The 24,088-nt window shown below is 45.8% G+C and overlaps 1 protein-coding gene across 1 annotated transcript in view; it reads right to left on the minus strand.

Moving 5' to 3' along the window:
* rims4 (regulating synaptic membrane exocytosis 4) overlaps nucleotides 1-24,088 on the minus strand; it is a 186,500-nt gene that overhangs the window by 33,566 nt on the left and 128,846 nt on the right. The window contains exon 5 of the mRNA XM_041204423.1: nucleotides 16,530-16,671. Coding sequence (XP_041060357.1) covers nucleotides 16,530-16,671 — 142 coding nt within the window. The remainder of the gene's footprint in view (nucleotides 1-16,529; nucleotides 16,672-24,088) is intronic.

Genomic DNA, 24,088 nt, shown 5'->3' on the forward strand with positions numbered 1-24,088 from the left:
TTAACAAACAGAATCTATGGAATGGCTGTTTGAACAACAGAGTTGTCTTTCAGGTGAGATGTTAAGCTGAGATCCAGTCTGTGCCCTCAGTCGGGCATAAAGGATCCTCTGGCACTATTTTGAAGAGGAGCAGGGAAGTTGTCCCTGGTGTCCTGACAAATATTTATCCCAGATTATCTGGTCATTATCACTTTGCTGTTTGTGGGAGCTTGCTGTGCGCAATTAGCTGCCGTGTTCCCTACATTACAACACTTCAGAAAGTATTTTATTGGCCGTGAAATTCTTTGGGATGTCCTGAGGTTGTGAAAGGTGCTCCATAAATGCAACTCTTTCTCTCTTTTTTTCTGCAAGGAGGAGCTATAAATATATAACAGTCACTAATAAATCCAATTGGGAATTCAGGAGGAACATCTCCAAGAGAATGATGAGAATATGGAACTCGCTGCCACAGGGAATGGCTGAGGTGAATACTGTTGATGTATTTTTGGAGGAAGCGAGGGAAACACATGAGAGAGAAAGCAATAAACGGATATGCTGATGGGGTGAGATGAAGATGGGAGATTTATGTGGAACATAAACAGCAGCATAAACCAATTGGGCTGAATGGCCTGTTTTTGTGCTCTAAATACATTATTATTCTGGGCCATTCAGCCCCTCAAGCCTGTTCCACCATTCAATTAGATCATGGCTGACCTGTAACTCAACCTCATCTATCCGTCAATAACCTTTAGTATCCTTACTCAACAAAAATCCATCAATCTCAATTCTGAAATTTTCAACTGAGCCCCAAAATAAACTGCATTTTTACAAACATACAAAATAGGAGCAGAAGTAGGCTATTTAGCTCTTTGAGCCTGTGCCACCATTCTGTTGATCTGTTTGTGTTTCAAATTCCACATTAACTTAGATTCTTGTTAGGCAAGGGAATCAATCTACCTCTGCCTTAAAAATATTCAATGACCCCGCTTCCACCACCTTCTGAGGCAGAGAATTCCAGCGTCACACAACCCTCTGAGAGAAAAAACTTCTCCACATCTCTGTCCTAATTTTAAAACAGTGCCCACTAGTTCTGGTCTCACCCACAAGAGGAAACATCCTTCCCATGTCCACCTTGTCAAGGCCATTTAGGATCTTGTATATTTCAATGAAATCAAAATCACCCCTCACTCTTCTAAACTCCAGTAGAAACAAGCCCAGTCTATCCAGCCTTTCCTCATAAGACAACCCACTCATTCCAGGTATCAATCGAGTAAACCTCCTCTGAACCGCCTCCAATGCATTTACATCCTTCGTTAAATAAGGGGACCAAAAATGCACACAGTATTCGGGGTTCAGTCTCACCAATGCCCTGTATAACTGAAGCATAACATCTTTAATTTTATGTTCAATTCCTCTCATAATAAAGGATAGCATTCCATTAGCCTTCTTAATTACTTGTTGTACCTACATAGTAACTTTTTGTGACTCATGCACTGGAACACCTAGATCCCTCTGCACCTTAGAATTCTGCAGCCGTTCCCCAATTAAGTCATACTCTGCTTTTTTATTCTTCCTGTCAAAATGAAAAACTTCACATTTTCCCACATTAAACTCCGTTTGCCAGATCTTTGCCCACTCACTCAACCTATTTATATGCATCTGCAACCCCCTCATGTCCTCTTCACAACATATTTTCCTACCTATCTTTGTGTCATCTGCAAATTTAGCTACCATGTCTTCACTCCTCTTATCTAAGTCATTAATATAAATTGTAAAAAGTTGAGGCCCCAGCACAGACCCCTGCAGGACTCCACTCATCACATCCTGCCAATCAGAGAACGACCCATTTATGCATACTGTCTGTTTCCTGTGAGCAAGCCAATCTTCTACCAATGCAAATATGTTACCCCCTACACCATGAGCTTTTATTTTCCACAATAACCTTTGATGTGGCACCTTATCAAATGCCTTCTGGAAATCCAAGTACAGCACTGCACATGTTACTTTATCCACTGCACATGTTACTTCTTCAATGAACTCCAATAAATTTGTTAAACATTAATTCCCTCATGCTGACTCTTCCCGATTACCTTGAGTTTCTCTAAGTGCCCAGTTGCCACTCCTTAATGATCAATTCTAACACTTTCCTCACAAAGCTATCATCAAGACAACTGGTCCATGATTTCCTGTTTTCTGCCCCCCCTCCCTTCTTGAATTAAGAGGTTATATTTGCTACATTCCAGTCTAATTGAGGGACAGAGTTCTAGGTTTCCACAACTGCTTGTGTTATGGACTGGCTCCTGACCTCACCCCAGCTCTAATTTTAAGGTTATACATCCCCATCACCCCCACCCTTGGACTCCCCCTCTCAAGGGGAAATAATTTCTCTCCATATACCCTTTCAAATTTTTTAAACATCACAATTGGATCACCCTTAATCCTCTGTATGTAAGGGAATACAAGTTTATTCTATGCAACCTGTCCTCATAATTTAAACCTATTAGCCTCAGTATCATTCTAGTGGATGTGTTCTATACCCACTCTAGAAAGAATGAGTTGGTGAGCAGCTTCCTACACCTTATTTTTTTTTGGATCCTCATTTTAACAAGGCAGCTTCAATCCTTTCTACACGCACTGTTTGTTGTAATATGCCTTTAAGGGATAGCAGCATGCCATCACTAGAAGGGAAGTGTGTCATGTTATCCAGTTTCAGTTCCACTGTGGTCTGTGTGCAGAACATAGCACACACAGCCCTGCTACTGGTGTCTTCAAGTTCCCTACCTTTGTATAAATGTTCTCAGGAGCCTAGTCTTAATAAAGGAACCCAGGACATGTTTACTTATGAATGATCGGTGCCTTTATGTCATTATAAAAACACGACATGGTGCTCAGTCAAACATTGTGGCAGCAAGATCAAGTACAGTTGCGACATGGTGAACAGCCTCAGATCGTGCTACACGGCATGAGATGAACCTTGATGCTTTGGTCAGACCACAATGAAGTCGCAGCAATGGAGAGTATTGAAAACACAGTGTGCCAACTGCTCAGAAGGGCTTTGAAAACATGGGGGCTAAGATAAGCTCAGATAAAGAGCTGGTAAGTGGACAAATCCCTCGTGGAGAGGATGACTGGAGCAGTGCATCGAGAGGACCAGCACTGGGTTAGCTCAATCAGGAAAGGTGAGTGACCAGGGAGTGGGCTGGATTGATAGTGAGTGAGGGAGAGTCAAACAGAAACAAAAAACCTGTTATAAAATCAGGCTAGCAAAGGGTGCGATTATAATGGGTGGCTTTATTGCTGGACAATAAATTGAAAATAAAATTGAAAATATCCACAAAATTCCCCAGTTTGAATTGGAATACAGTTGACCTACTATCCAAATTGAAAACATTTAAACAGTGTATAGAGCTCTGTTTTTTTGATTCAAGTGTATCTGAACCAGACAAGCAAGCCATAAAATTTTGCTTAGCAACTGGGAATGAAGTTCTACACAGGATGAACACGTCAGGATTAACAGCAGAAGAGCTAAAGGCTCCCCAAAGGTTATGGACTACATTGGAAGACCAGTTCAGAATCAGGTTAAACTTCCATATCCATCGACTAGCGTTCATGGAACTTCAACAACAGCTCCAGAATCCATAGGTCACTCCATCAGATGTTACAGAGAAAAGGGTACGCACTGTGATTTTTCAAACGCAGAGCTAGCAGACAGAATTGTTGAATTGATGATCACGTCCACTCCCATGGAAGCGTTCCAGAAAGATCTGCTAGACAACCCCAAACCTATAGCATCGCAGAGCTACTCATGGATAGACGTAAATAGGAAACGATCCTCACAGGTCACTGAAACTTACAGGTCCTAAGCACAATCCCAATTGTTGACGGACTCACTAGAACATCCAGACTTAGTAAGACATGTGGAAGGTGTGGCCTTCTGCACGCACCAAGGAAATGCCCAGCTCTCCACCAATCCTACAAGGCATGTGGCAGAAAGTGCCATTGGCAGCGACAATGCACTAGAGCAAAGGCTGATGCAGCTACAAAGAGCTGTACACTGATCCAAACAGACCATACACAACAGGTACCTTCAAGCAATAAGAGCGACCATCCGGTGTCCCATAAGAAACATAGGGCAGCTATTTCCGGTCGACGAGCAGGGGCGGGCCCCAATGCGCATTGGCGTCGGGCGTGTGTCCTGACATCGCGCGTCATTCAGAAGGCATACACCAGAGGTGGCTGCAAACTGTCAAAGGCCTGTTAAGGCCATTTAAAAACCAATTAACCTCATTATCAATGATGCCCATCCAGCCTTGAGGTTGGCGAGGGGGGGGAACAGGCAAAGAGCCCAAGGTTGGCAGGGGGGACAGGTGAAGAGCCCAAGGTTGGCGGGGGGGCAGGTGAAGAGCCCAAGGTTGGCGGGGGGGGGGTGAAGAGCCCAAGGTTGGCGGGGGGGGGTGAAGAGCCCAAGGTTGGCGGGGGGGGTGAAGAGCCCAAGGTTGGTGAGGGGGGGCAGGGGAAGAACCCAAGGTTGGTGGGGGGGCAGGGGAAGAGCCCAAGGTTGGCGGGGGGGCAGGGGAAGAACCCAGGGTTGGCAGGGGGGCAGATGAAGAGCCCAAGGTTGGCGGGGGGTGGGTGAAGAGCCCAAGGTTGGCGGGGGCAGGCGAAGAGCCCAAGGTTGGCAGGGGTGTTCATGACCTAACATTGAAATATCCAGAATGTTTCAATAAAATTGGCAGTTTCAAGGGAGCTGCAACATTACACTTGCAGGAGAATGCAAGTCTGTCAACTGATCTGACACATTTTGCACAACATATGTGAAGGTGGATTTTTTTTTAATATTTTGGGAACATGGTGATATTCTGTAAAGGTGTGTGTGCATGTATGGCCTGTGAGAGATGAGAGATAAAATGGTAAAGGTGCTAGATGCATGCATTTGTAATGAGGCTATGGTGAAGTTTAATTTACAAGTAAATAGGTTGGGTTTGAAATTTGCATCATGAGATAAGTAAGGGCTTGACTTTTTAGCAGCTGAATTTCAAAGGGGAGTTAAAGGGACTTCATAAGTAAACAATGGATGGCTTTTTAATTTTATTTGACCTGAAAGTGGAGAAAATAGGAAAATATGAAAGATCTTTATATTTTGGAAAAGTTGAGTTCGAAGAGATGTTGAGAGCAATGGAATCTAAGATGAAAGGGAAGAAAGATATTTAAGGAAATATGTTTAACTGAGTGGTGGTGGCTGTGTGGAGGAGATGTCCTGAGACCAGCTCTATTCAGAAGGTGTGAAAACTGAAACAGCCAGTCAGTGAGACCAGAAAAGTCTTTGTTTCAGAAAGCAGGTTGTTTCTGAACTCTCTTGGATTTCCACAGCAGAGTGGAAGAGAATGAGAAGTCATGTGTATACCTTTACTAAAGTAACAATAGTTTTTGCCTTGGGTAATATTACTGGATTTTTAGAGTTAAAAATCTATAAGGGAGCTGTTGCCAAATAAGTATGTTCTGACCAAGCAGGGGTTTTCAGGGGATGTTTTTTAAGACTGTATTAACTGTGTAATTTTAATCTTTTATGCTTAAGCATTTTTTTCTTCCTGTTAATAAACCTTATAATTTTAAAATCCTAAAAGTGTTACTGGAATTCTATGCTTCTGAGACCAGCAGTTTTTCTCTCATTTTCAAAATACAAAAAAAAAGGCTTGTGATTGGTGAGACAAGTTTCTCTATGGGATTTGGCTTGCTCAACAAATATCATCAAATGTGGTCATAACAAGAGCTACAAGAAAAAAACGGCAAAGTTGCAGTTAGGATTAACCAGAGGGGCGAGGAAAGCTGACATGTTTGTAGTAATTGCGCAACATTTGAAATTGGAATGGATACCTGACATTCATGGAGCCACAGCTGGAGGTTGCAAATGAAGGAGCTTGAACCTGAACAAGCAATGGAACTGAAAAGAATTGAATTGGAGATGAAAGAGGAAGAAAAAGAAAGAGAATTGGAATTGAAAAGTCTAGAGGCAAAGGAAAAGGGAAAAAGTGAGGGAAAGAAAAATAAAGAGAAAAAGAAATACAGAAACTTGACCTCTAGAGGGAGAAATTAACAATGGTGGAGAGAAAGAAGGAAAAGGTTAAGGTTGGGGAGGGAATAAAAGTTATAAACTGGGGAAAAGCTGATTTTATTAAGATGAGATACAATTTGGTCCAAGTGGACTGGGAGCAACTATTTGCAGATAAAACGGTGTCAGAGCAGTGGGAGGTATTCAAGGAGGTAATAGTGAGAGTACAGGGCAAATACGTTCCCATAAAGACAATGGGGGGACCAAGACCGGAGAACCATAGATGTCAAGGGACATGAAGGTTAGGATTAAGAAGAAAGGAAAAGCTTGTGGCAGATACCGAGGGCTCAATGCAGCAGAGTCCCTAGAGGAGTATAAAAAGTTCAGCGGGGAACTTAAAAAGGAAATTAGGAAAGCTAAGAGAGTGCATGAGACAGCTATGGTGGGTAGAATAAAGGAAAGCACAAAGGGTTTTTTAAAAATATTCAAAGAGCAAGAGAATAACTAGGGAAAGTATAAGGCCAATTGGGGACCATAGAGGTAATCTGTGTGTGGATCCAGAAAACGTGGGTACAATCCTCAATGAATACTTTGTATTGGTCTTCACAATGGAAAAGGACGACGCAGATATAGACAGGATATTAAAGGAAAGGGGATACGAGCAGGTTTAGCGGCCTTAAAAGTGGATAAATCCACAGGCCCAGGTGAGATGTATCCCAGGCTGATGAGGGAAGCAAGGGAAGAGATATCAGGGGACCTGGCAGTAATTTTCAAATCCTCTCTGGCCACAGGTGAGGTGCCAGAGGACTGGAGGACTGGCTAACATTGTCCCATTATTATAAAAGGGAGGAAGGGATAGACCAGGAAATTACAGGCCAGTCAGTCTAACTTCGATAGTGGAGAAGTTACTAGAAAGAATTCTGAGGGACAGAATATATCTACACTTGGAGAGACACAGATTAATCAGGGATAGTCAGCATGGATTTGTTAAGGGAAGGTCATGTTTCATAAATTTGATTGAATTTTTTGAGGAGGTAACCAGGAATGTTGATGAGGATAATGCATTTGATGTGGTCCACATGGACTTTAGCAAGGCTTTGGATAAGGTCCCTCTTGGCAGACTGGTCAAGAAAGTAAGAGCCCATGGGATCCAAGGCAAAGTGGCACGTTGGATCCAAAATTGGCTGAGAGGCAGGAAGCAGAGGGTGATGGTAGAGGGATGTTTCAGTGACTGGAAGTCTGTTTCCAGTGGGGTTCCACAGGGCTCGGTGCTGGGACCCTTGCTGTTTGTGGTGGACATAAATGATTTGGACTTAAATGTAGGGAGTATGATCAAGAAGTTCACAGATGACACGAAAATTGGTAGGTTGGTAAATAGTGAGGAGGATAACTGTAAATTGCAGGAGGATATCAATGGACGGGTCAGGTGGGCAGAGCAGTGGCAAATGGAATTCAACCCGGAAAAGTGAGAGATAATGCACTTGGGGAGGGCTTACAAGGCAAGGGATTAGACTATGAATGGTAGGTCCCTGGAAAATACTGAAGATCAGAGGGACCTTGGTGTGCATATCCACAGATCCCTGAAGGTAGCAGGGCAGGTAGATAAGGTGGTTAAGAAGGCATATAGGATACTTGTATTCTTTGCCTTAGCTAATTGAGGCATAGAATACAAGAGTAGGGAGGTTATGCTGGAACTGTATAAAATGCTGGTTAGGCCACAGCTGGAATACTGTGTGAAGTTCTGGTCACCACATTATAGGAAGAATGTGATTGCACTGGAGAGGGTGCAGAGGAGATTTACCAGGATGCTGGCTGGGCTGGAAGGTCTGAGCTATGAGGAAAGATTGGATAGGCTGGGGTTGTTTTCCTTGGAGCAGCAAAGGTTGAGGGGGGACCTGATAGAGGCTTATATGATGATGAGGGGCATAGATAGGATGGATAGGAAGACACTTTTCCATTTGTAAAGAGGTCAATAACCAGGGGGCATAGATTTAAGGTTAAGAGGGGAGTTGAGGAGAAAGTTTTTCACCCAGAAGGTGGTGGGAGTCTGGAACTCACTGCCTGAAAGGGTGGTTGAATCAGAAACTCTCGTAACATTTAAGAAGTATTTAGATATTCACTTGCATTGCCATAGACTCCAGGGCTATGGGCCAAACAGTGGAAAATGGGATTAGTGTAGTCAGATTTTTGTTCACCAGCGCAGATACAATGGGCCGAATGGCCTCCTTCTGTGCTGTAAATGTCTATGAATCTATGAGTCAATGGGAAAGAAAGAGAAAGGGAATACCGGCTTAAAAGGTTGGACCTTAAAAAAGGGAACTCGGATGCTGAGGAATGTTGTGATGGTGAAACGACCACCTTCAACTCAAAACCCAGTGGGGAGGTGTTTAAATTTGTAGAAGCTCTTCCAAAGTTTGAGGAGAGGGATGTAGAGGCATTCTTTATCTCTTTTGAGATGATAGCCAAGCAAACGAAATGGCCGCAGGAAAACTGGACATTGCTTTTACAAAGTAGGTTGGTAGGTAGAGCTCATGAGGTATATGCAACGCTGTCAGAAGAAGTATCTGCGGATTATGAAGCAGTAAACAGGGCAATTCCAAGTTGGTTCCTTGGCACACAGGCAGAAGTTTCAGAATGTAAGAAAACAGTCTGGACAGACTTATATTGAGTTTGAGGGAGTAAAACAAAGTAATTTTGACCATTGGATATGGGCATTAAAGGTAGAGACAACATATGCAGCTCTTAGAGAAGTAATTCTTTTGGAAGAATTTGAAGATTCACTTCCTTCGGTAGTTATATCCCATGTGGAAGAACAGAGGGTTAAAATGGCTGGGCGAGCAGCGGAAATAGCTGATGATTATGAGCTGGCCCAGAGATCAAAACATTTTTTCCATCGCCTTTTTAAATCCGAGAAGGATTGGAAGTGGGAAGGTAAAAGAAAGGCAGGTATTCCAGGAAGAGAAGCAGGGAATTCTCAGGAAATTTCTCCTCAGGCCAGAAAGGAAAGTGCTGGGGGTGGAAGTGACACTGGAAGACTTAAATGTTTCCATTGTAAAAAGATTGGGCACACAAAATAAATGAGTTGGAGGTTACAGGGAAAACCTATTGCAGTAATTGGAACTTAGAACAGTTCTGGAAATAAGACCACTTTGTGTTCAGAGATCTAGAAGTAAGAAAACCCAGTGGTTTGTGTATAGGCAGAGCAGGGAGAATCAGTGGTACCTAGACAGGTAGGAATGTGTTCACAACTTACCCAAGGGAGCTCTGAAGGGCAGATTACAAAAATGTTTTAAAAATTTTATATGCGAAAGGGAAAGTCTATCCATGTGTACAGGGTGGAACAGGCAAAGGTATCAACATTTTAAGGAACGTGGGGGCTAGTCAGTCCTTAACATTATGAGATAGTGCTATATGTTGCCCAGAAGGGATATTGCAGGAAAGAGTATTAATAAGTGGAATTCATGGAGATACTAAACATATTCCATTGTGTAAGGTACATTTAAAAAAATAGGTTGGAAACAGGTGAGGTGATTGTTAGAGTAGTGGAAAAATTATCCACTATAGGGGTTCAGTTCATCCCAGGTAATGATATAGCTGGGTCACAGGTGTTGGTGACGCCTTCTGTAGTCGAGCAGCCTGTGGAGATGCAATCAACAGAGGTGTTGCAGAAAGACCATCTTGGATTGTTTCCAGATTGTGTAGTGACGAGATCGCAAACTCACAGGTTGAAACAGGAAGAGGAAGAATCGAAAAGAGAGGGGAAGGACGCTGACATCCAGTTAGTTGGATCTGTATTTGAAAAGATAGTTCAGGAAGAGAAGGTGGGAGAGAGTGAAGCTGAAGTGTTTTAGATCAGTGAAATTAATAGAGTTACAGCAGAAAGACCCAGGAATAAAGCAGTTATACCAGACAGCTTATTCAGAAATAGAGGCAGAATGTATGAAAGGTCATAGGCCTCAAATATTAACCTGTATTCCTCTTTTCTCACAGATGCTGCCTGAACTTCTGAGAATTTTCCAGAATTTTCTGCTTTCATTTCGGTTCACTTCTTCTCCGTCAACTTTTTGATGTTGCCTCGGGACATTGCCATGAGATTGGTCAGGTAGGGTCTACGGGAAACACTTATACCCCAGCTGGAGATCTGAGTTAGTTTCTGAATACCTCAGGAGGGATATATTGTCTTTGGAGAGGAGACAGAGTGGATTAACCAGGGTGATACGGTGGGGAGGGGCATAAAGGGTTAAATTACAAGGACAGGCTGCATTGACTAAGCTTGTGTTCCCTTGAATATAGAAGAATAATTGCTAATCTAATTGAGGTGTTAAAGTATAGGCTGCATAAACCCAGGCCAATCCCCTCGAGATTGGTACTTATGGCCTCCATTTTGTACCTGAGAAAAGCAGGGGCCCAATTTCTCTTCAATAACTCTCACATAGATATACATGCAGGATTTTAACTTCCCTTGAGAGGAGTCTCATTACCTGGTTTTGTGATTTAAAAGTCCAGTTGCTTCCAAGAGAGAGGAAGATTCCGTCGGTTATCGGAGGTGACCAATGCTGTGACTGTGATTTGAGGATAGGGTGGTGAGTGCTGACAGACAGAATGAGAGGAATCGGCCTGGATTAAGGAGAGCTGAAATGATTGGAGCAGGCATGAAGACGAAGACCTCAGTGTTGAACAAGAAGCCTGATTTGACAGCCAGTCGAGACAGGCAACTTTGTACAAAAAGCACTTCAGACAGAAACAGAAGGCGAGGTCACACTGGAACAGAGACAACAAGAGAAATGCTAATTACGGAATGAACTCATTGACAGAACAACTACATCCAGGGAATATAAATGTGAGTGCTAGGAAAACTGAACAGGCTGGGGCTCATTTCTTTAGAACATAGAAGGCTGAGAGGTAACCTGATAGAGTCTTTCAAATTCTGTAGGGGGGGTGCCGATGGGTGAGATATGGAGATGTTGTTTCCACTTGTGGGGGAGTTCAAAAATCTCGGGGTCATAAATGTGTGATAGTTACTAATAAATCCAAAAGGGAATTAGCAAGTAACTTCTTTACCCAGTGATTGAAGGGGTGCAGTGCAGATTCACCAGAAGGATGCTGGGGACAAAAGGATTATATTATAAAAGCAGTTTGCATAATCCAGGTTTGCATTCCAACGAGTATAGGAGATTAAGGGGTGAGATTTATAAAGTGTTTCAAGATGATTAAAGGATTTGATAGGGTAGAGTAGAGAGAAGCTACTTCCTCTGGTGTGAGATGGTGAAAATCTGGAACTCTCTCCCCCCAAAAAAGCTGGAAATTTAAAAACTGACACTGATAGATTTTTGTTAGGCAAGGACATTCAGGATTACAGATCCAAGGTAGGTGTTATAGAGATGATTTTCCAGGCAACTTTTCTTGGTAGAAATATTGAGCTATATTTACAAGACAGCAGCAGCAGCTACATGTGTGCATCTAACTCTATAACTAAAGAAGACTCTCTCTCTCACGGTTCCCCGCGCTGCTAACCCATTGGTTTACACAGATCACGCGATCTTACAACACAGGATTATTCTTAAAGCTACTGTTCTATGTTTATCAAAACTGTAAGTACGACAGTAGGTAAATGGAGTAAAGATACAGATCAGCCACAATCTATTATTGAAACAAGCTCGATTGGCTGAATGGCCTTGCTGGCTCCTGACAGATAAGTAACTATGTCACTTTTTCTTTGAAAGCATGAGGTCCAAGGGAGACATAAATATGGCAAGGTTTACAAACATACTTTGAAAGAAAACAACTATTACATTTTACATACATCCCCTTTCACAACCGCAGGATGTCTTAAAGTGCATTACAGACAATGAAGTATTATTTTGAAGTGTAGTCACTGTTGTGATGTAGGAAAGGCAGCAGCCAATTTACACACAGCAAGCTCCCACAAACAGCAATGTGATAATACTAATGGTACTTTGTTTAAGAAATACATTCACAACCGAAGGGCTGGATTGCAGTGCAACCTACATCGGAAAATTCACATATAGGTTAAGTAATCAGGTTAAAAACATGTAAACATGTAACAATCATGTAGTAACAAAAACAGACAAGCAGGTTCAACAGGTAAGTGGTGGATCACAAAGCAAAGGACGGTAAAACTGAATCAAAATAGCTCCCTCAGTACTGCCCCTCCAATAGCGCAGCGCTCCCTCAGTACTGCTCCCCTGACAGTGCAACCCTCCCTCAGTACTGCCCCTCCAACAGTGCAGCGCTCCCTCAGTACTGCACTTCTCACAGTGCAGCGCTTCCTCCGTCCTGACCCTCTGACAGTGCAGTGCCCACTCAGTACTGCCCCTCCACAATGCAGCAGTCCCTCAGTACTGACCCTCCGACAGTGCAGCACTCCCTCAGTACTGACCCTCCGACAGTGCAGCGCTCCCTCAGTACTGACCCTCCGACAGTGCAGCACTCCCTCAGTACTGACCCTCCGACAGTGCAGCGCTCCCTCAGTACTGCCCCTCCACAATGCAGCACTCCCTCAGTACTGACCCTCCGACAGTGCAGCACTCCCTCAGTACTGACCCTCCGACAGTGCAGCAGTCCCTCAGTACTGACCCTCCGACAGTGCAGCACTCCCTCAGTACTGACCCTCTAACAGTGCCAAGCTCCCTCAGTATTGACCCTCTATCAGTGCAGCAGTCCCTCAGTACTGCCCCTCTAACAGTGCAGCAGTCCCTCAGTACTGAACCTCTGACAGCGCCGCACTCCCTCAGTATTGACCCTCTGTCAGTGCAGCACTCCCTCAGTAATGACCCTCCAACAGTGCAGCACACCTTCAGTGCTGCATTGGAACCATCAGCCTGGAGCAGGACTTGAACCCACATCTTCCTGTCCCAGTAGAGGGGAGAGCTACCACTGAACTTTGGCTGACACCTCCTCTGTCATTTTACCAGTGAGACTTGTCCTGCGCAGTAATAACTGAATACCTCACTTTATCCTGATCACTCCACAGTGGATGGGATGCTGGGAGGGGGAACTAATAATACTTTGAGGTGGTTTTGTTATAAATCTTGATTCGTCTTTTAGTTTTTGCTGTGATTTGCGTATTTATTTCCTTTGTGTTCAATTTGAAACTAGCTTCATTTTGCAATTAGTCAGCTCTGCTGTTAACATCGCCCTGCACTTGTAAAATGAATTCACTGGTGACGACACGATCTATGTAAATCATTGTGGGTGAAATTCGCCTTGGGAGGCATCACACAATGGGTGACAGGGAATCAGCAGCTTGTGTTACACCCCACCCGATTTTATATTGCATTGGCCTCAACGCAGTTTTCCCAATTTTGTGACCCTGAAGAAATTTGTGCTGGGAAACAGAATCCAGGTTCCTTGTCCAGGCTTGGCTTGAACTCCCAGGAGTTTTGTCGGTTAAGGAGTTATTTATCTGATCGCAATCTTTAAAATGCTCAAAGATTCAACAGGTTACATGGAGGGTATCTATTCCCTCTGGTGGAGGAATCCATAAGAAACATATGAAGAGATGTGTAGCAAAGGTGAGTTAGTGGAGTTTGAACACAGATCTGCTATGACCTGGTTGAATGGTGGAATAGTCCTGAGGGGCTGAACAGCCTTCTGCTCCTGCGGTCCTGTGTTCCGGCTCTTTCTTAAAGGAATTCAACAGATCAGCATCCACTGCTCTAACCGGAAAGCTTGTCCACAGACCCACCCTCCCCTGGGAGAGGAACACACTGAGAACTGATCAGGATCAGTTCCCTATAGGTAATTCCCAATGCACGTTGTTGGTGTGGTACTGTGGTGGTACTGTAATTTCACACTCAGCAAGTATTAGGGAAGGCAAATTGGGGTAGGCCATATAGTTGTTGTATTCCAGAAAAACAGGAGGTGAAGAATGGAACCAGGGCCAACCTTTACGTACCTTTATCAGCATTTATTTACAGAGTTACACATTGCAAACATACACCTCCTAACCCAATCACCACACTTTCAAACCAGTGTCTAATTATAGGAGCACAAGTGAATCCCCAGTGAATACCCACCACCTGCATAGCACGAAATACAATTAATATACAATTCACAATAATTGGCAGCCAATCTGCTACTTTATTTCCCTGGCAACTTTGAAAGTTTTGCCTATGTCTATGTCGATTGATACAGCTCCGGGTGTGGTGGCTGAACAATAAAGCTCAACAAGATCTCAATTTTAACTCTTTGCCCACGCTTGCTCAGAGCGGTGCTGGTAACAGAGGTGATGTACAAGGCAGAAAAATGCACACAGGCCCACGAGACTCGATCTCATGAGGTTCCTGTCCAATACGAAGCCTACACTAAGCATATTTCATCCAAACCAAGTATATTGTGAGGTGATTTGTTGTATTTAAATGGCAGGAGGTGTTCCTTTTCCCAGTAAATAGTGGATCTCCAGAACAGGTTATTGGCTTAGCTGATGCACACCGATGACTCTCTGAATTCCTTCAAGTGGGAGCTGGTCCTGTTTCCAGCTGGGTTACATACCATCACTTACAAAAAGGAATTCAGGAGAAGTGCGAGCTCCTGGACTGGTTTTGCTTGCCCTAGGGGACTTGGAGGAGAATTTTCAATATTTTTTTCCCCACATTGGTCTGGGTTTTTAATCAGTTCTTTTAGCCTCTCTTGGCAGACTATGTGGTCTTGGTAGGACCGGAGAGTGGATATGTTCTGATACACAAGCTGCAGTAGTGTGGGAAAAGCCAGCTGAGCCAGAGGGTCATTAGCGGTCCATCGCTGTTTGTATTCTTAATGCAGGGTGTAAAAATTTCACCGCACCTATTCCTTCAACATATTTTGTTACAGATTTCGGGTGAGTGGTAATGTATTTGTGCTAATGCCACAATGTATTACAGTGTAATATAGGTTGTATGCAGGATGGGAGGGTAACCTTGACTGTTCATGACGGCCAGGGTCCAAGTAATTCTTAATGCAACTCTGAAACCATAGCCCTTCTTCAGGGAGGGTAATTAACTCACCTCAGCTTCCTGCTCCTTACTACCCACCAATGACTCCTCCTGGGAAGTCCAGGTCGGCAGCCTTGCAACAGAGCTCAGGGTCAATCTTGAGTACGATGCTTGCTGTGGGCAGATGCTGAGACTAATTGTCTAAGATCACCTCCAGGCAAGGTAGACCAGAGATAAGCTGTCCACCTTGGAGCCATGACCCACTTCCCCTGGAGATTACATGGCTGGGGGACTGGAGGGGAGGGAAGGAGACAGGCAACAAATACCAACATCATCATCAACATCCTGGGGCTTTCCATTGACCAGAGCTGAACTGGACCAGCCATATAAATACTGTGGCTGCAAGAGCAGGTCAGAGGCTGGGCACTCTGTGGAGAATAACTCTTGTCCTGATTTCCCACAGCCTGTCCACCATCTACAAGGCAAAAGTCAGGAGTGTGATGGAATACTCCCCACTTGCCTGGATGAGTACAGCTCCCACAACACTCAAGAAGCTTGATACCGTCCAGGACAAAGCAGCCGCTTGATTGGTACCACATCCACCACCTTCAACATTCACTCCCAACACCACCAACATACAGTAGCAGCAGTATGTACCATCTACAAGATGCACTGCAGCAACTCACCAAGGCTCCTTCAACAGCACCTTCCAAACCTGTGACCTCCACCATCTAGAAGGACCAGGGCAGCAGATAGATGGGAACACCACCACCTGCAAGTTCCCCTCCAAGCCACTCACCATCCTGCCTTCTAAATATTTCGTCGTCCCTTCAAATGTCACTGGTTCAAAATGCTGGAACTCCCCCCACTAACAATGCCATGGGTGTCCTTACACCACATGGACTGCAGTGGTTCAAGAAGGTAGCTCACCACCAGCTTCTAGGGATGGGCAATAAATGCTGGCCTCTCTAGGGATGGCCAAATCTCAGGAATGAGTAAAGTAAAGTATCTAGTCATGATGCTTGTGACATCAGGCTTTGTGGGGAGGATTTGATGGGGCAGAAGATCTTCTCCTGTCCAGTAATTTCCAATGTTTGGAAAAATCAGAAGCACCTGAACCGGTGAATTGTGTGAGAAAATTAGACTCAGAAACAAGTGAAACATAATAATTACAGAAGGGTTGAAGGCGAGTCCTGGTATTGGCAAATGGGCCCATTGGAGCAAGAGGCTCCTGTTAGACTGTGCATCCGGCATCACAACTACTTTGACAAGGAAGAGATTTGAAATGTTAGGCTCACTGGGAGTGAAATTGATTTTGAACCAGGGGGCATTTTCTGTCTGATTTATACTCTTTCCAATACTCTTTCCCACTGATTTCAGTTTCAACCCCCTCTTTCTGGCGCAGGCACAATGAGCTAAATGGCCTCTTTCTGCGCCATAACTTTTCTATGGTTCTATTGAATGATAGGTCAACACAAATGCCATTTTCCTTAATTCCTCACCCTCCCCTCTCACCACAATGGAGCCTAAGACCCTCAACAGGGCACATCAGACACTTTCCCACTTACTTCCCTTCAGATCCGTAGCTGTTCATGCTTTCCTCGATGGACTCATGGCTAGCTTGACGCAGTGTTCTGCTCGGCATCTCAACAGCCAGTCCTGTCTCCGTGCTGCGTTGGATTGCACCTCGTAGTTTTCGGCCATCTCCGTCTATGAAAATAAGACGAATCTGTTAGATAGTGCTGGACTTTCATCCCTCAGGATCACGTGACACCTAATCCTGTTTCCCAGATAGACCTTCCCAAGATCAATCATTAGGGCAGTCAAACCCAGATAACTGGAGAATGCCCTAGTCAGGGATTTCATGCAGGTATCATTTAACTGGTGGCACTGTTGACACCATTGAGCTCCCGGTCCTCCAATTGGCCAGAAGCTCTTGGGGTTGGGGACCCATCTTTTAAAGTTGCCCTAATGGCAACTAATAACTAATTTGTTTCCAGACAGCCAAATAATAAGGCCGGAATCCCACAAACCACTGTGGTAGGGTTGCTGCACCCCACCCTCTTCTCTGCCCCACAAGCCAACCACCCACCCACCCCCCTCCCCACCAGCTTAAGGACCCATCACTGGGACCCTGACAAAAGTCTGGCTGTCATGTCTCAAATTACACATGTCCTGAGATGTTACTGCTTGAAAGGAATCTATTTAATTTGCATTTGAATGAATCGATACAGTTTCCACCATCTCCCTCAGGAGACAGGAGTATGGAGATTGCTTGCGAGGATTAGTAAATGATTAGTAAATGTTACCTAAACCAGAAGGTGATGTAGATGGACCTTGGTCGTATTTTGTCTAACGACTCCTATGTGGCCGTTGCTTTCAGGTATTCTACAGAGTCACCACACTCTTGATTCTAGTTCAGACCCATTAAATAAAGTGACCACTGCTGTGACTGTGCCAAGCAGAGCAGACTACATAAGAGAGGCCACCCTCTCACTCAGGCTCTGGCACAGCAGGGTCAGTCAGGCAAGCCCTGGAAAAGGGTGGGGATATGTGGAGGTGGGCTGGAGGGGCCTTGCAGAGTGCCACAGAGGGCCCAATTGGGAGGAATCCCCACCCCAAGCCCACAGCAAATCACCAGAGTTCACCGGGCACTCTCCCCATACAGTAGAAGGCCGCACTGGTAAAATGCCAGAGTAGTAGCTATTCTACACGCCCTCACCATTCTTTGAGCCCACCCCACAGCTCATCCCTCGAGGGCTGGTAAAATGCAGCCTAACATGTGATGAGTTCCGCTTGGGAGGAACATGTGACCTTGGACCTAGCGTTCCCAAAGCTCCCCACCACTGGGGGTTTCCTCACCCCATATCTGGCTCTGTTGTGCACTCATTGATTGAAAGGGATCACTGTGATTAGTCAACAACTCCACTATCATTAGTTCAAGTGATCACCAGGATGGTAAAAGGAGGATTAGATGATCTTTGGTCTTTTATCTCCTCACAATTTCCAGGTATCTAAGACACTAAACTGTTCGGTAGAAACAATGACAGAACAAATAGAAACCAACCATGTCACTCCAACCTGTGGCAACTTTACTTTATTTGACTCTGGGGGCTTTCAATTCCGTAATATTTATCAATATTAATTTGCACTCCATCTATCATATTCAAATGCCCAGTAATGAAAGTGAGTCAAGAATTGAAAGTAATTACACTTCAGCATTTTCATCTTCCAGTGACTCACAACAATTATGTAATTGATTTATTAACAATCACTAATAACTGGATTCAAAGGAGTCACAGTCTCTACAGGAACAGAACAAGCCAAGTTTCAATGGTTTGGATAGAACAAGTCCTGACACAGAAGGGAAATTACAGTTATGAAGAGGGACTGGGAATATTTCTACTGGCAAAGCCAAGAGGATAATCAGTGGGGTTTTGGAAATACAAGTAGGCATAAGTACTCCGCCTAAGAAAGTTAGTGAAGAAGAAAATATTATATCAGGCACAGTGTTAGCTTTGGCCATTTCATGGCACTCTTGCTTCTGAATCATAAGGTTCATTGTTCCAAATTCAGCCCAGAGTTTGAGGGCAAAAATTAAGGTTGAAGCTCCACTGAGGGAGTATTGCACTGTCAGGGGTGCTGTCTTTTGGATGAGATAAACTGAGGCTCCATTTGAGGCTTGGATGGCCATAAAAGTCCCCATGTTGCCAATTTGAGGAAGAGCAGGGGAGTTCTCCCTGGTGTCCTGGCTGATGTATATCCCTCAATCAACCTCACAAAAAGCAGATTATCTGGTCATTATAACATTGGTGTTTGTGGGACCTTGCTGTGCACAAATTCGCTGTTGAGTTTCCCACATGACAACAGTATCTACACTTCAAAGCACTTTGCAGCCAATGAGGTGTCTGGTGGTTGTGAAAGATGATCTGCTTCTATCACTGCTTGTTTGTCCCTACAACCACACCAACCCCCTCCACCTCTCTGTCTCTCTATCTCTCCGCCCCCCACACACACACCTTAAACCAGCTTATATTTCAGCTCTTTCCTGGACTCGAACTCAAGTTCTGTCGAAGGGTCATGAGGACTCGAAATGTCAACTCTTTTCTTCTCCGCCGATGCTGCCAGACCTGCTGAGTTTTTCCAGGTAATTCTGTTTTTGTTTTGGATTTCCAGCATCCGCAGTTTTTTTGTTTTTTAACAATTTGAGTATTCCTGATGGGTGCCCCACAATCTACGCTCCTTTAAGTTCTTCCAAAAGCTCTGATACGCTTTATCCCAATTCTCACCACCCCTGTGCTCATTACCTCCCAGTCCAGCAATGCTTCAATGTTAAAATTTTACATTAGAAGTTGAGAACTAGGAGCAGGTAAAGATCATTCAGCCCATCGAGCCTGCTCCACCATTCAATATGATCACAGCTGATCCTTGGCTTCAACTCCACTTCCCCATCCACTCCCAAATCCTTTCATTCCCTGAGAGACCAGAAATCTGTCTATCTCAGCCTTAAATATATTTAGTAATGGAGCATCTACAGACCTCTGGGATAGAGAATTCCAAAGATCCACAACTCTTTGAGTGAAGAAACTTCTCTTCATCTCAGTCCCTAAAAGATCGGCCGCTTTATCCTGAGACTATGCCTCTATGTTCTAAAGTCCCCAGCCAGGGGAAACAACCTCACAGTGTCTACATTGTCAATCCCCCCTTCAGAATCTTGTACGTTTCAATGAGATCACCTCTCATTCTTCTAAACTCAGGGAAATATAGACTCAATTTTGATCTTTATGTTCAAATCCATCAATGGTTTCATTCCTCACTATAATCTTCTCCAGCCCGAGAACCTTCCTCTCGATCTACGCACCTTCAATTCTGACTTCTTGTGCTTTCCCGATTTCCTTTATATCACCATTGGCAGCCATGCCTTCAGTTGCCGGGGCCATAAGCTCTGGAATTCCCTCCATAACTCTCTTCACTTCTCTCTTTCCTCCTTTAAGATGCTCATATTAACCACCTCTTTGATCAAGCTATCGGTCAGCTGTCCAAATGTCCTGCTTTGTGCCTCAGTGTCAAATTTGGCTTGATAATATTTCTGTGTTGTGCTTTGAGAGAGTTTGGTATGTTAAAGGTGCTATATAAATGCAAATTTTTGTTGTTCACTGTATGAGCACCTTCTCACAATCTACCCTTGCCCTTTATAAAAGACAATGCATTGGAAATGTGTCTACATACTGCCCAATTTAACAGTGGAATGGTGAGTGCCTAGTTACACAGGTGCTTGTACCATTGCTAAATTCATAGGACCCAGGTATTTTAAATTTATTCACGGGATGTGGGCTTCGCTGGCTGGGCCATTATTTATTGCCCGTCCCTAATTGCCCTTGAGAAGGTGGTGGTGAGCTGCCTTCTTGAACCGCTGCAGTCCATGTGGTGCAAGTACACCCACAGTGCTGTTAGGGAGGGAGATTTGGAGGGATACGCCAGTCGCTCCTTTCAGGGCTCCTCAGGTGACCTCTATGGGATCTCACAAGCCAGAATTTGGGTTTCCCACAGGTACAGGATGGAATCAGCTGCACTCACAAGGCACCCAGATCTCCATCGCAACACACCAGTCAACTTCGTCAAGAGCTTCCACTCACTGAATCTGCAGCTGATGTGCAACCACCAGAAATGCATCCTGCAGGTATGCGCACAGTTTCCAGGTAGTGTGCACGACTCCTACATCCTCAGTCAGTCACAGATCTTCCAGGGCCCACAGAGGCTGCAGGGTTGGCTCCTTGGGGACAAGGGCTACCCACAGAGGCTGTGGCTGATGACACCCGGGTGGTGGCCTCAGACTGCAGCAGAGAGAAGGTATAACCAGGCTCAGGCTGCAACTCACAACTTGGTGGAACAGACCATCGGGATGCTGAAGATGTGGTTCCGGTGCCTGGACCGGTCTGGTGGATTCCTGCAGTACAGTCCACAGAGGGTGTCACACATCCTCATTGCCTGCTGTACCCTTTACAACCTGGTGCTGCAATGGGGAGAGGAGCTGGCTGAGGAGGGGATGGAGGAGCTGGAGGTCTCCTCTGATGAGGAGGATGCCAACGGAGATGAGGGTGAGGAGAGCCGACAATGACGGGGATATGGCCCTCGTACTGGCTAAACGAGGCAGGCACACTCATAGCTGCTAGATTTGTGAAGAATGATGACGACATGCAGTGAATTGACCCCATACATCCTCACATTGCATCTGTGAATGTTTGACTCCAGTCTGGCTTATCACAGCACCAATACCCTCTGTGAGAATGCTCCTGTCATGGAGATGCAGTGAAGTCCCTAATAGTTGCTCAATTGCAGGAGGATGATGACAACATGCAGTGAGGACACTCCATAGATCTTCACACAGCCTCTGAGAATGTCTGACTCCTGTCTGACCGAGGGCTGTTCGCTTGTGCTCTGTGATCAGAGTGAAATCATAAAGACGCAGCCTTTAGAAGCAGCTGATTCTTTGTCCATCTTCAGCACCTGAGCCCTTCAGGAGCTGGTGTACAGCATCACTGGTCACAGATGCTGAAGAGATGGGGGCCAGCCCCACCTTAAAGGTGCTGAGAGCACAAAGAGAATGAGAGAACTCTGTGGTACCTGCCCACTACATTAAGGCAGCAATGACCAGCACCATCGAGGTGCAGGTATCAGTAATGTATCCAGGGAGTGTGAGGCTGGACCATCACTGTGGTCTGAAGCCTACACAGACACAGGGAAGAGGCCCTGGACTGAGACACCTGCCTTTATATTGTACAGAAAGGTTTCACATCTGAGTGACACGAACACTGCTCATCAGAACAAGGAGCCTCAGGCAGGGAGAGATTCCTGGGAGTTTATTGATAATAGTGAACAGTTTGTACAAGTGACTAACACCCATACCCAGGATGTGCAACTAATTCCCCTTAACTGTCCTAACCCTGCCACTGTGTCTTGGTGCTCCCCCGACATCCACAGCAGAGGTGGGGGCAGCCTGCTGACTGTGACGCTCTGTCTGTGATGACCTTGGCAGGCATCCTCTGCATAGCCAAGATCTGGAGGGCCCGGCCTGCTTTCGGGGTCCTGCTGTGTGGCAGTGACACCCTCCTCGGCCTGTGGAGCTGGAGCTGCGGAGGTCACAGGAAGAGGGGATTTAGATGGGCCGGACACTCCCAGAGTCACCTGGATAGATGGCCCCGGAGTGTGCACCTACTGATCCTCCTCCCTGTGGGTGTCCGAGGGCCCCAGGCTGACCCTGTGAGGAGAAGGGGGAGCTGGAGTGAGATCGAGCTGCCCTGTACCCCTCTCACATACACACTGTTAGAGGCCGACTATGGCATCAGTGATGGAGTTCAGCCTGAGCAGCAGGGCAGGAGCAACGTCCTGGACCAAGGTCTCCATGGCAGCCACCATCCTGCCAGTGTTGACCTCGGTGTGCTGGTAATGCCGGCGCTATCACCTCAGAGTGAAGATGGACGGACTCCTCCATCGTGCCTTACAATCTGAGGAGTGCAGCGGACATCCCTTCCTGATGTTCCCGAACTGCCTTTGCAGCTCCAGCAACTGTGACATGACCGAGTCCAGAGGCTCCTCATCTGACTCGGACTCAGCAACGTTCTGGTCTCCATCAGCTCCTCCGAGTGCCGGGGGCCCTGGGAAGTCCCTGCCTCTGCCTGCTGTGGATCAGACAGTGCGATGTGCTCACCAGATTGTGATCCCGAGGCTACTCTAAAGCTAGGTCTCACCGAGGTGTGTGTCTCTGCGCTGGTGGAGGGTGTGGGTGACGCTGTGATGGGATTTCAGGGAGGGTGCCTTCAGATTCCTCTTCAGAGGTTTCTTCGGGGCTTGATTGGAGGCCCTGGGTCATGGACTCTGTCGGCTGTTTCCCAGATGTGCCTGTGAAAGCAAGGAGAGATAATTAGTGCCTGGCAGTGGCCTGTGAAACAGGACACATCACTCACAGCATGGCTGTCTGATGGATGTTGCATTGCTGGACCCTCACTTGGTAGAGCAGCGCTGACCTCACTGTCAGCACAGGACCAGTCCTGGTCATCGCCGGCCAGCTGGATGGCTCTGTTTTCAAAGTCAATGAGGACCTTGATTATAGGCATTCCTCCACCGGTCTGTGACCTCTCCCTGTTGTTGTGTGCCAGCTTGTCCTACATGAATAGAGATGGAGAGAGTGTAAGCAGGATGCCTGCCAGGCCAGATGATAAGTAAGCCTGGCCTGTGTGGGTGGTGAGTGGTCCCATGGACAGGATGAGGACAATGATGGTGTGTATGTTCGAGTGGATGGTGATGTCCCTCACACTGACAGTGAGTGAGGGCCCTGTGGGTGTGTAATGGGTTTGTGAGTGTGTGAGTCGGGAGTGATGAGAAGAGTGACTTACCCTGGTGGAACAGAGGAGATCGTTCATCCTCTTGTGGCACTGGGTGACTAAACTCTTTTGAAAGGAGTTGGCACTGACCACCACTGCCATTGTCTCCCAAGCCGGGTTAGTGCTGTCGCTGCCCATCCTGCGGCCAGAGCAGGGGTAGAGGACATCCCGGCCGGGCCTACATGGCATCCAAAAGGTGTTTGAGGGACTTGTCGCTGAACCCTGGGGGCTGCAGCCTTCTTCAGTTCCAGGGCCATGTCTCCTGGGCAGCAGGGGTGAGCTGGAAGCGCTGATCACTGCGCTTGTGGCTGGACTTTAAACATGGCGCCCGGCGTGATGAAGCGGCAAGGTGATGGTGGGCAGGCGAATGAGAGTCTGCTCACCATGGAAACAGCATGTTTCCCGCGAATGCATAAATAACGGGGCAGGTTTGGAACAATGTGGCGTGAAAACCCACCATCGCGTCCGGCCGGTAAAACATTGTTAGACCCGCCCGCTACTGCATTTCGTGCAAACCTGGAATGACTCCACCCTTAATGTTCAAGCCTATAAACCTCTTAGTTTGTCACTAAACAAAGCCTTATAAGTATTGCCTCCCTGACAGTGCAGCACTCCCTCAATAATGCCCCTCCGAAAATGCAGTACGTCCTCAACCTGCCCCTCTAATAGCATAGTGCTCCCCAGCAGTGACCCTCTGATAGCACAGTGCTCCCGCAATACTGACCCTCTCCCAGTGCAATTTTCCC

The sequence above is a fragment of the Carcharodon carcharias genome, chromosome 14, assembly GCF_017639515.1.
Source record: "Carcharodon carcharias isolate sCarCar2 chromosome 14, sCarCar2.pri, whole genome shotgun sequence".
Lineage (NCBI taxonomy): Eukaryota > Metazoa > Chordata > Chondrichthyes > Lamniformes > Lamnidae > Carcharodon > Carcharodon carcharias.